This window comes from Corapipo altera, unplaced genomic scaffold (genome assembly GCF_003945725.1).
Source record: "Corapipo altera isolate COAL_440 unplaced genomic scaffold, ASM394572v1 22b, whole genome shotgun sequence".
In the NCBI taxonomy this organism is placed as follows: Eukaryota; Metazoa; Chordata; class Aves; order Passeriformes; family Pipridae; genus Corapipo; species Corapipo altera.
In genome coordinates, this window is record NW_020884876.1 from 6,723,254 (window position 1) to 6,736,294 (window position 13,041).

At 36.7% G+C, this 13,041-nt stretch overlaps 1 protein-coding gene across 9 annotated transcripts in view; it reads left to right on the plus strand.

The window, feature by feature from the left end:
• The window catches only part of FAT1 (FAT atypical cadherin 1), a 107,750-nt gene that overhangs the window by 59,097 nt on the left and 35,612 nt on the right, over positions 1-13,041 (plus strand). For 6 of the 9 annotated variants that reach the window (XR_003526393.1, XM_027635618.1, XM_027635619.1 and 3 more), the window contains exons 7-8: positions 1,813-1,881; positions 3,849-3,988. Coding sequence is in view for 8 of the 9 variants with exons in the window: in XM_027635618.1 (XP_027491419.1) it covers positions 1,813-1,881; positions 3,849-3,988 (209 nt within the window). In the remaining variant the exon portion in view is untranslated. The remainder of the gene's footprint in view (positions 1-1,812; positions 1,882-3,848; positions 3,989-13,041) is intronic. The other 3 variants (XM_027635616.1, XM_027635620.1, XM_027635621.1) reach the window with 1 other exon arrangement.

Sequence of the window (13,041 nt, forward strand, 5' to 3'; positions counted from 1 at the left end):
GTACACTCAAAGACAGATTGTACTGTTCATGTTGATTTTTTCTCCTGGGCTGCTTCTCAGTTTGCTGTCCCTTGATTCAGTATTAAAAGGAAAGCATGCAATGTTCCTAACCCCAGCAAACTTCTTTCTGTACATATTCTTTCTACTATATCGTAACTTAGCTTCTACCATTGAAAGGGGAATTCTAACTAGTGACATAATATGTTGATGTCATGGTGACAAAATGAATAGGAATTTTAAAAGTTTAGATTTAGTCATTAGACCTATGAGCACCAGTAATACACAGAGTATTCACTGTATGGCTGGTAGTAAAACCAAGTTCTGTTGTGTGTTAAGTGCTTTGGAATCAAGGAGAATGGCATAGCCTTATTTCAGGAGAGATGCTGAACTGTAACAAACTGTCTCTGGTCTTAAGGTAACCCTATCAGACTGCTTTTTCCACCACATTCATAAGAGAGAAGGATCTTTTTCACCTTGGTTACTACTGAAAATTTGAGCCATGATTATGGTGTTAAGTTGTTTGGGAGAGCATATTTTTAATTATTTCTTAAAAGTTTAAGTATTTTGAACGTCTGTTTTGCTGATATGTATTTCCTAAGCAATGCTGAAAACAACATTGGTTAAAAATAAAGTTTATGAAATAGACACATGTAGCAGGAATATATAAATGCCAAATACTTGAGGGTGTCCTCAAAAAATTTTCAAACACATGAGAACATACACAATTTGCCCCTAAAATCATGCTTCATGTGTGAACAACCTGTGATCATATTGATAATTATTGCTAATTCATTAAATATTTACATAGAATTTTTTAAATAATTCTTTTAAATGTGTTCTTGGGGGGCAAAGTTCCTGTCCAGATAGCTCATAGTTGAATAAAAAATGTTTGCATTTAGACAAACCAAGGGCTTATGGATCTGTACAACTGTGTAGCGGTAGTAAAGAGTTCAGGATGCTTGCTTGCATTCTCATAGGGGAAAAGCTCTCTGCATTAGAGGTATTTTGGGACTGAGGTGGCCCTTTCGCTTTTCTCCCAAACACATACGAGCACATAGACATGTGAGTAGAAAAGCAAGCAGAAAATATGAAAATAAGTGAGCAGGAAAGATGAGAAGGTTTTGTGTATCCAAATTAGGGTTATCCAGTCAACAGCAAACAGAAATGTCTATAGACCAAAGAGCGTCCGTTAAAGGAAGGGTTAAGAAAGTGACGTTCCCAGAAAAAGTGAGCAGTTCATGGGGGTGAGAGTAGATAGAAGAGACCTCAGAGGTTTTGGGAGTTTCAGTTTAGTACAGCAGTGGTGTATTCTGGTGTCTTTTATTAGCAAAATTTGTTAATTAGGTTGGGGATGTACTTTTCTATTGTTCTTTGTGTGCGTCAGCTGCTATGGCCTCTGAACAGTGTGTACGTCTGAATGGAATTCTGATGATAGCACTGTTTTGGTTTGCTCCTTCTAAGCATGCAGCACACTTTGGACATATACATATTTTTTACTGTATGCTTAATGCAGAAAATAGATTATCTTTTCCTGCTCTTTTTAGAAAGACATATACAGAAAACTTCAAGGGGAAAGAGCAGAACTTGTCTGAGTGTTGCAAAATAAACCCTTTTATTTTGACTGTGTTCTTAGTAAAAGTGTACTGGAAAGTCTGATATGTGATTATGTTGTGAAGTTATCAGCTGCTCTTACAGGTGGTCACTTTACTGCCCTCTTTTACTGTTTCTAATAGCATGAATGAATTTGATTGACAGCTTTCCTTTGTGTTCTGTGCTTGCTTTCCATGCTTTCTTTCTTTTTGGCTGAGCCAGGAGACAAGCTTGCTAGTGAAGTATTTTACATCTTTCAGATGGCTTGTGACCTGAACTGTACAGCAGAAGGTATCTGCTGAGATCACATAATTTATTACCAGATTATGAGATCTGAAATGAAAGCGTACATTTATAAACTATTTATTTTATTAACCCTTCGGAAATCAAAGTGCTCACGGTTGCATTTGTGACAGGTTCGTTTTTGTTTTGTTTTGTCATCATTACGTTTATACAGCGTCAATTCTGAGCATCCAGTTTTGGCTTTGGCCAAAACTGTTGCTGTTACACGTTCAGTGTACCAGGTGCAGAAGTTTGGGTTGAGTTCTGCTTCAGCGGATCACCAGATATCACCACTACTACAAAAGTTAGGCAAGGCCTTCGTGATTTTCTTGATACGGAAGGAAAAAAACTTGATTAGAGACCCTGTCTTTTTGTCAGGAAAAGTGGTTAAGCAGACTCATACTCATTCACTCTGTTCTTCACTTAAAATGTAGATTACTTCATTGAGACATCCGAGTAAATGGTTTTGCCTGCCAATTATAAAAGGAAAAGCTAGGTTCACTTTCTAAAGCTGACATATTGCACAAAGCCCATTAAAAAGATAATGTACACCTGTTAAGAAAAGAAAAAACTGCTACCTTTCATGCTGTCCAGTTTCTGTCTATTTGAGTGATTCAGAAACTGCGGCTGGGCCAGTAAGAGGAACTGTCTTTCAGTTAAACTTGAAAAATTACATAATGTTGGTCATTATCAAATATCTCAAATCTGGTGAAGCAGAATCCAACCCATCTTTCCTAAACTGGTATGTTTGTCATACAGTGGAACCTTCTAAAGGTGAAATCCTTTTTACATGTGAATGGGGGCTCATTTCAGTATTTCCTGTTTTTTTCTTGGATTAAGTACAAATTTGCAATCTTTGAAACTTTACCCTCTCACTTCTAGCCTTGGCTTTTTATAAAAGGCATTTAGTGATCTACAAAGCTTAGCATGTAAAAACTTGTTAAAGGAAAAAAAAAAGGCACTCAGATGATATCTGAATGCTATCTGCTATCTTTGTAAAATGTAATTAGAAAAACACATGCACGTAATTAGGAGAAATTGGTTCACCATATTCCACACTTGCTTGACCAAAATAAAAATTGATTCTTCCGTTTTAGGCAGTTCATTGAGAGGGCTAAAGCAATTGTAGTTAAATGGCAGTATTTATTATTGCTAACAATATTTAGACCTAATGGACATTGTACTCTCAGGACAGTCTGCTCTGGGTGGCATGATGATGATGATCAATTAAATGTTTAAATGACTGAGTGTAGCTATTGATCTACACAGTCATTTAACTACAGCTCAAAGAGTAATCTGAATGTTTCACAAGGGAAATTAAGATAATTTGCTTCAGAGAAGGAACTTGGCCATATTTAAACATAGGGCATTTAAACATTTAACACTCATCTGAATCCTACCTATCTCAGAATGCGTGAGATAGTGAATTCTTTAGATAGTCAACATTGAGATGAGGACTCTTCAGAGGTACCTTTTCTACCTTATCTGTAGTTGTATACGAATATAATAATTTGTACTCTGCTTCAAAAGACACAAATTTGACATGTCTGATTAAGAATTTTATTGTATTTTGATACAAAATATCTTTTTCACTAATTAGCCCAATCTGCACAAAATTAACTGTCACATTTTATCCAGTAATTCTCAATTTCCTCCTATCTGGAATCATTAAATTCCTTTTTTAAAAAAAAAAAAAGAGTAGAGAATCCCACAAATAAGAATTTACCTGCAGACTTTCCATGAGCCAGACAAATCAGCTTTGTCCAAAACTACTCAGTTTTAAATATGTACAAGTTGCAGTATATCACATTGCCAGGAAAAAAACCCAAAGTGTTTAAAATAAATGTATGTATCAGTCTGTGTATATACAGTTTCACCTTCATTAAGCATCTGAAGACAGAACATGATCATACATGAAAATAATGAAACAATAATGCATTTTATTAATTTATCCCTCTCCTAATTTCCTGAACAAGGTGGCAACTATGACAGTCGCTTTGATGTGGATAAGGGCACTGGAACTATCATTGTCGCAAGGCCTCTTGATGCAGAACAGAAATCAAATTACAACTTGACAGTAGAGGCAACAGATGGAAACAGATCTATCAGCACTCAGGTAATGGACTTTCTAATTAAGCAATTACAGAAGAAGGAATGTGTAGCTGGAGGGTGGGGAGAGTGTTGTGTTTTACCCTTTTTTTCATCCTGGACAATGACCATGGTTTATCTAAATTAGGGACTCTGTCTAAAGTAGAAGTGGATTCTTATATTCATAGAACCATGTTGTTTGGTGGTTTAGGTGGAAGGTTGTATGTTATGCTGCTGTAGTTTGAACCAACGACTTTTGAGTTGTATCATGTTCCTACAGCTAAATAAATGAAAACAGAAACTAAGCTCTTGCATGCATAATCTTCTCTCAAGAAAAGGATTAATACTACTTATATGAATTACTACTCCAGCTCCGCCAAAATCACTAATTCAATTACTGTACTTGAAATTTAGAGACAACCGTTGTAAAGTTTTGTGGTTACAGTCCCCCTGCAAGATGTGGATGACCAGTTGTACAGCATCCAAGTAATGTTTTATGAAACTGAACTGCTCCTTCTGCGTAGTGTACATATAGAAACAAGGTTTAGATGATAACATCTCTTCGTATCTTCCTAAGTACTTTATTTTAGCTTTGGTGGAGGTAGAGATTGCTGCTTTTTGGAGATTGTTTGGCAATCTCAGACAAACCATTTTTTTAAAATTACCTCTCTACTAAAGCTCTATGGTGGTGACAATTCTTCGCAGTTGGACTACTAAGTTCACTCTAAGGTACAGAAGCCTTTTGGGGCACTACTGGAAATAACTCATAGTAAAGCAGGTTATAATGTATATCCCTTCTGTTTTTCCCATCTAGTTTCTTTCCCCAGCCCAGAACCTAAATATATTTGAAAGTAAAGTTTAGCTGAGGTTGCTGTGAATAGAGCCATTAACAGAGAGGAGCTCCACTTTTCTTCCAAATAGAAGGGAAAGGATTTATTTACAAGATAAAGACTGTTGGATTGGGACAGTAATGTGTCTGTGTTACATATCCCTATCATTGACCTACCCCTCAGGAGCTCAAAGAGCAATAAGTGGGTTGTTGCTGTCTTTTCTGTAAGTAGAAATCTGTCTCACAAATGCAATTTCTTGTTGTTCACCTTCTATGCAGCACATATATTTTTCTGTTATCTTTTCTAATTTCTTAAATATTGTCTTCCTGCTTTTAGCCAGAGGAAAAAATGTTTCTTGTCAATGTTTTGGATTTTAAACACAATCTTTATTGAGCAGACTGCATGTCTGGAGGCTCAATAGTTCAGATAGACTAAATTTGATAGGAGAAAATTGGAAGTTTAGCAGTTTCCTATGAGAACTGGCTTTTCCTTTAATGATGACAATTGTGAGTGATTCTAGAGTGATTCTAGACCATGAATCTTCAAACACAACAGCATGTTCCCCAGTAGGAACTTGCTGCTATCATAGCTATGGTGCCGCTGCTTCTGGTGCTGATGAACACATAAGGGGTTTGAAGAATCCTGCTGTAAATTTATTGCCTACTTGTGGTAAAAATATTGAGCAAATTCACTTCTGATTACAGAATGCTGGATAGAAGGCATGAATTACTTTGGAAAAAAAATAGAAGAAACACAAATCCAACTAAAAGATAATTCCTTTTGCCAGAAAAGCCAAAAAGACAGCAAGAGGTTTTCCACACACTCTTCCCCCTCTACCAAAATTGCAGTCAAAAATGCCGCTATGCAATGTGTTGGGGTAGTCTGGGGACTACTGAAGGCTTACTATGTGGTCTCAATGACTGCAGATATTCTCTCCACTGCCGATGCCTATGTAGCTGAATTTATGCAGACATCCTCAGCTGTCACAGTTGAACCATAATCTGCTTTGTCTTTTAGAACAACCAAGGATTGGAAGGTCATAAAAGTACTTTAACCCTCACCCCTTCTCTTCCTCTGGGTTATGCAATTCATTCAGTTCTTCTTGGAAATGCACAGTGTAACTTTTGTCCAATTTCTTTAAATTCATTTGTTATTTTAGCATTTTGTAAAGCTGAGTGAGCATCATGAAAATTTACCACAGCGCTCTTCTCCAGAAGAACTGGAGTACTAGTCTTAAATTTGTCATCTCTGTGAAGGCTTTTTCTATGATTTTCTTTTGTATCTTTCCTTTCCTCTCTGTTAGAGTTGGCAGGATCAGAGATTGTGGTTTCTCTTACAAACAAGCACAAAGGCTTCCTTTGCATTGTCTTGCATTTGTCCTGCTTATGGGATAAGCACAAGTTATGCTGTTGCTGCTGGACTCTCACATTACTGTGGTGTACAGATTGACGAGTGCAGACTAGTTCAAACTCTGCAACTGTTGGTGCATGAACAGATTCCTGATTTTAACTGATTCTCTTATCTCCCACATAACTCCTGGCCCACCCAAATGGACTAATCTGTTAAGATAACCCTCAGGACTATCATTCAAAGGATACTTTTCAGATATGAAATGTTGATATGAAATCAAAGTTGAAGGTGTGATTTATGGATGCCAGTGTGTAAATTCCCTTACTCATTGCTGAAATAATGGTGATTAAAGGTTGAGTGTTGACATGCTGTTGGATTCTTCTAAGAGCTGATTAACAGTTAAAATAGAGTGACAGGCAAAAGAAGTTCTGAATTCTGAGTGCGTACATGAGGAACGACAATATGCTGCACACAGCTTTTAACTTACAAAGTAATTGCTGTAAACACTGCATATACAGTAAACAATTTAACAGACCTTGATTAACAGCAGATTAAGTCATTTTACATTTAATTTGAAAATGACATTTGCAAGAAATTGAAGAGGGGCACAAGAAATGAAAATCTTATTGTATAAAAGCAGTGTATTGTATCTGACTTTAAACTGGAGGGCATTTGCTGGCCTCAGGCCATTAACATCTGTAGCGCATTTGACTCTTTCAGGACTTGAGTTAAATAGCTTTTGTGAAAAATCAGTAGTAGGCGGGGAGGCTATTAGAATTTTGCATGCATCTAAAATGCCAAATGCATGATGCAAAACAAGGACAAACAAATTCCAGGCCTACAACACCTAGTGGTGTTAGGGACGACTAGTGTCACACTAGGAAGGAATGTCATTAAAAATAAGACAATAATTAAAAAAATACAAAAATTAAATCATTAAAAACCACAACGTACTGAAATAGAACAGGTTATTCAAAAGTTGTAAGTAGCAATATATGAACTACTGAATTTGTTTGGGGGGAAAAGAGAAAGAAAGAAAAAAATCCTATTTCTAGCTATTGCCACTTTTCATTGCTGTCTATCAGTTTTTTTCACTGAAAGTAGTACTTCAGATGGTTTAAAGCCAATTGGAGCATTTTACCTATTGCTGTGCTATTTCAGAATATTAATATTGCTTTATGGAAAATTTATATTGATATTATACTTTGGGAATGAAGTATAAAATATTCTTCATTTATTAAATATGCATTTTTGCTTGCAATCACCATTCTGCTCCACAGAGACATTTGAGAACTGGAATGCAGTTATATTATCTCTGGATAATACAACTTTTTGTTTATAAATTTATTATAAACATTTCAGTGTAACTATAATGTAATTAGGGGAGAGGAGTAGAATTTAAACTCTATATAGAATCGGTACATAAAAAATATTAAGATGATCCAAAGGAACATTGTGTTTAAATATTGCTAACTGAGTATGTTTTGTCAATGGCACATATCTGCTCTGCAAATTACTAGTAATAAATGCATTTCTTTGCAGATTTAGGTTTCACCTGCCAAATTATTAATAGATTTGAAGTCCTTCCTTAAAGTAATGCTGGGCTGTTTTGTTCTCTGTATGACCAGTGTGCGTTGCTCTCAGTGAGAACTGTGAGCAGAGGGGCAGTTGTGCAACACAGCCCTTGTATATCCTTGCAAAATGAGTGAAGTTTCTTTAGTTCCAGAGCATTTTATTTCAACGATCACATTATGGTCTGTTAATGTCTATTTTTTTCTATACTGTGCATCTTAAATGAGCAACACTTTCTAAAGAGATAATATTAGCATATTTCATTTGAATTTAATCTTATAATTTCATTGATAAATGTCCCATACGTGCTTTTATTATACATGTTACTATAGAATAATACAAGTTATTAATCTGTTTTGTTCTCAGGCACCCTAAACCATGTTTTTCTGTGTGGTTCTTTAAAATTACACTCCCAATTATTACTTCAATTGCTTTTCATTTAATTTGAAGGCCTTAACAGTTTACATGAAAATTTTGTCCTTTTACATTTTAAAGGAAACTGCACGTCTAGTACCTGTCACTTAGCCTCAGTAAAAATTCCTGACTTTGAAAGTAGGGTCTCCATAGTAATTTATTCAGTAGTTTAGACTGGAAGGGGCCGCTGGAGTTCATGTAGTTAAAAGTCCTGCTCAAAGCAGAGCAAGCTGTAAAGTTGATCAAGTTTTTCAGGAACTCATCAGATTCTAAGTGCCTGAGATGACAGGGTGTAAGACCCTAGGCTCCAAGCTACAAGCTCACTAAAGGGCTTATGCTTTAAAAATATACAAGGCTTCACAAAATTTTATTAGAAGAACCTTCAGCTCTTTTAAAACCATAAGAGAGAGTGCAAAGGAGAAAAGCTGCACATTTCCTTGGGAGATACTTTTACTGGTAAACTTTTAGTAAATAAGGGAACTCGGCGAAAGTTTGAAGGGCAACATTCAACCAAATTGAAGCATTCAACAAAGCCCTGATTTAGCACATGCTAGCCCATACAACTTAGCAAAATCCAACCCATCCAGTCTCAAGCTACCCAAAAGAAAGGAGATTAGGGGAAGAAGGAGTGAAGAAAGAGAGAGAAAAAGAGGGAATTATAGCTAACACCCCTAGATCCAGCATGCAGCCACCTACCGGAGTCCAGAAAGATGGCAGGGTCAACACACATGGAGAGCACATGTTTTTATTTGCTTTGGCCCCCCAGGGCAACACCCACAACTCCTGGGAGGGACTTCTGGTGTGCCAGCCAATTTGGGACTGGGTCAGGGGCTCCAAGGTGTGGTGTGGGGCAGTGCTCCCAGGCTGCTTTTGACTGACAGTGCCCCACGGTTGCCCAGGGAGACTCACAGAGGGTGGGATATGGGACAGGACATTACCTCACCTGGGTGAAATTCAACCTGTCCCTTTCTCTCCACATACACACACCTCTGAATTGGTCCAAGCCAATAACTAATATAACAATCCAGTGTCTCACTTCTTTGGACTTGCGTTTATATTGATGTTTAACAACTCTGCTTGAAAAATTTTACTTATATCTAATCGTAGTTTCTCTTGTTGGAGCGTGCGAGTGTCACCTCCTGTCCCTTCACTATACCTCTCTGAGAAGAGTCTTACTCTCTTTCCTGCAGCCTTCCCTTTACACAGGGAACTGAGAGCTTTTCAATCCCCATGATTTTAATGGCCTTTCAGTGGATTAGTTCCATTTTGTCAAGATCTCTCTTTAATTGCAGGGCCTAAAACTCTAGTGGATCTACATTCCCACCAGTGAGTGTCAAATAGAAGGGGGTACTTTCTTTTCCCCTATCTGCTGCTCCCCTTATTAAAGCAGTCCAGCATGCAGTTAGACAAGTTACCCAAAGGTTGCCCATCAGCTCATGTTATGCTTGTCCACTGGAAATCTGTGCAGTGGCATAAAGTAACATTAGTGAGTGAGAAATCAATCATAAAGTAACTTAAACACCTTTCACTTGAATCTAAGGTTTTGGGTATATTTAAAATTATTGCATTTGTATAACAAATTGCATATTTCTAGTTGTGTTTACCAGTGTGGAGAAAAACTACATGCCTCAGCAAGTAATTTGACAAGTGATAGAATACCTGAGCAAACCATTTGTAGTGACTGAGTCATGTTTATTCCTTAGCAAAAATATTTTTGTTAATCATTCATATTTAATAGTGCTGTACATTTTGAGGAGCTATCTCCCTATCTGTTCAGTCCAACAGTACCTTTTTGGAGACTGTCTCCTTGTGGGTCATTTTAACTGCTTCACTAGCTAATATCAGAGAGAGTTGATGCTAAATTGTGATGTTATGATCAACAGATCACTTTTCAGTTAAGCTATTTCATTGGATAGTGGTTAGTCCTGCAGGTACTAATGCTGGTTTCACAGTCACTACATTCCTGGCATTTAACTTAGTACTTTGCGTGTTTTTTGTGGTGCTCCATTCTAGAAATGCTGTTTTACTGTTTTCATTTTGTGTAGTACCAGCAGCACAGGTGGACATGTCTTCAGAGCAGATTGATCTAACGCAGTTGCTCTGGAATTACATACCCTCTCACCTCCCATTTTGACCTAAGTTTCTGTATTTCCTAATCTGGGAGTGAAAACAGACATGAATTTAAATAGAAATTTTAATTTAAATTCATAAATTTGATACTCTGTCTTTTCACTTGCTGTTTTTCTGAGTCTGAACTTAATCGCTTGGGGGTGGTAGTTTAATAAAAAAATTACTTTGAGTTCATTTTGAAAACATAATATCCATTAATGAAGTGTTGTAATTGTATATGGCCTTTAAACCTTTTATTTATAAAAAAATACTTTTATAGTTTGATTTGTATTTGGTGTCGGGTTTTTCTACTGGTTTGTTTGTTTGTTTTTTAATTTGTTGGTCATCTTCATTTGTTGTCATTTTTCATTTTCCTGAGCCACCAGTGTTCAGTGAGCAGGTGCTTTTACTCAAATGCTTTGTAAGTGGCTGTGTTGGACCCTTCTGTCTTACTTCTTCCAAGAGGCATTAAAATGTATTTTATTTATACAAAACTTAAAAATAAACCAACAATTGTGCTTGTGTTGCTTTATTGCTCCTCTCTAATCATTACAATATAAAAAGATCACGTTTTAAAGATAATATTCATTCTTGCTTTTCATTTTCCAGTTGAATTTGGTAGTAAATTTATTTAAAAACTTGTCCTAATATGCATCCTGGGTCACCTACCATTATTTTTTTCCCCCACTGAAAGTCAATATCTATTCCAGCTCTTTGTTTCCTTTCTTTAATTGATTTCTATTCCATGACAAAACCAAACTCCTTAGTCTCCATAGCAACATCTTGCAAGGGATTTTATCACTCTGACAAATGATTTGGGTTTTTTGTACTTCTTCAGTTTTCTGAGAAATCTAGTAGATTGTGGGAGGCATTATTTTCCTGTGTGGTGATAGTCTGTATTTATCCTAACAGACTGCTTAAAACACTGAAAAACTACTTATGTTTATGAATGTTTCCCTAAATGTAGTATTTTGTGGATTATGCATAGTAACCTTACACTACATCTACTAAAAAGCTTTTAAAGGCTATGGGCACACATACACGTGCATGCGTGCCCCCTTCTCCACCCTGACTGGTGGTCTGGAGGTGGAGCCCTGTATTATTATCAGCAAGTCTCACATTAGGAGTATTATCACCTCTCTCTCTTTCAAGCAGAACATGAGGGTGATTTCCATATTGTCTTGCTGACTTGTTTCTATTTAGTAGCTTCTTGCAGCACCACTGCTTTACCAGTCTCATTTTTTATTTTATTTCATGCAGTGTCATGCACCCTATTGTTCTTGATGAATAAAACTGAGGCAAAATTGTAATCTGGAACAGGCTCTCCTCCTCCTTCATTGTTCTTTATATTTCCTGATGGTCTTGCTTACCCACAGATTGTTTGACAGTTTCAAATAAATTTAAAGCTCTTTTTATTCCTTACCTACCTTATTCCATATCTGGCTTCTGACTCTTGAGATTCCACCTTTGCCATCTTCATTTCTATTCCCTTCTATATGCTTGTTTGTTCTTTTTTATTATCCAAGTGAAATTCTCAGTGAAAACAGTCTTTCTGGTGACATTTTCTTCAGCTATCAGAGTTGGCAAATCCCAGTTTTTGGAAGGACTTTCCTATCTTATAATACAAAGTTATCTGAAGAATTTCACACCCCATTGTGTTTCTTGATTCTCACTTCCATTAATCAGTCTGCCTGGTGATACAGGACTTCATTACTTAGTTGCAGAAGTATTTTTGTTGTTACTTAGAATTAAATCCTTCCAGCAGTTTCCTTTACTGTTGGTAGGATTTGTAGGATATATTCAAGGACTGTCTATGCCTCTCTGGAAGTTATTTAAATGTTTTTAACCTGTATTAAAATTCACCTTTAGGACAAACTTGTTGTTTTGGAGCTTAGAGTAGTAGTTGCAACCTGGGCTAATAGCCCCACATCTGAAATAAATATTTTAGGAATTTGTATGACTCCTGTTGATAATCTTAACACCTGTTTTTTCTTAGTACAAGACACCAGTTTTATAAGGGTAAAGTTTCCTCTTCCTATAGCAAGAGGTATGGCTTTTCCTAATTATTTACCACCATCAGGATTCATCTCATCTAGTTTTCTACTGCATGCAGTTTGGTACCTTGTCTTAATTACATCTGTAGACTCCACCAGTTACCAATGGAAAGCAATAAGTATCTTCAAAGACAAATTTAAGCCACTTATGATATCATAAATACCTGTTGATAGTCCTTAATAAATTTATACAAGACACCTAACCTCTAGATGCTTAAAAGCATGGCTGTATGTGCAGCACATAAAGAACTGGGATTTCGCTGTGTGTTGTTGGAGCTTTGCTGTCTACTTTCCCACTCATCTGATGTTGTCACTGTTAAAGGAACAGGATGGTGGCTGACTGTCTTACCCTTTTTATACAAAAATTTGATGCTGTGAAAGGCAAATGGGTGTGCAGGCATCTTGTGTTGGTTGAACATTGTTATTCAGACAAAGAAAGCATTGCCAGCATTGCACATAGGTGAAGCCAGCTAAACTTCTGCAGAAAAAAACAGTTTGAAGCATCCAAGCTAATTTAACTGTACCTTCAGGGAAATTTTGTTGGTCATCAGTGAACTATGCTGAGATTGTGCTCCATTGCTGGAGAAGAGTAAGCAATACCTGCAGTTCTTTGAAATAAGATACTTTTGTGGGAATTTCACCACTTTTCTGTTCTTGCCTAGGCTTGGAAATGTAAGGAGCTGAAAGAGGATTGTTTTTGCATGAGGGCAAGGAGGAGTATTATGCATCCACTGCCTTGAAAATACGTTGCT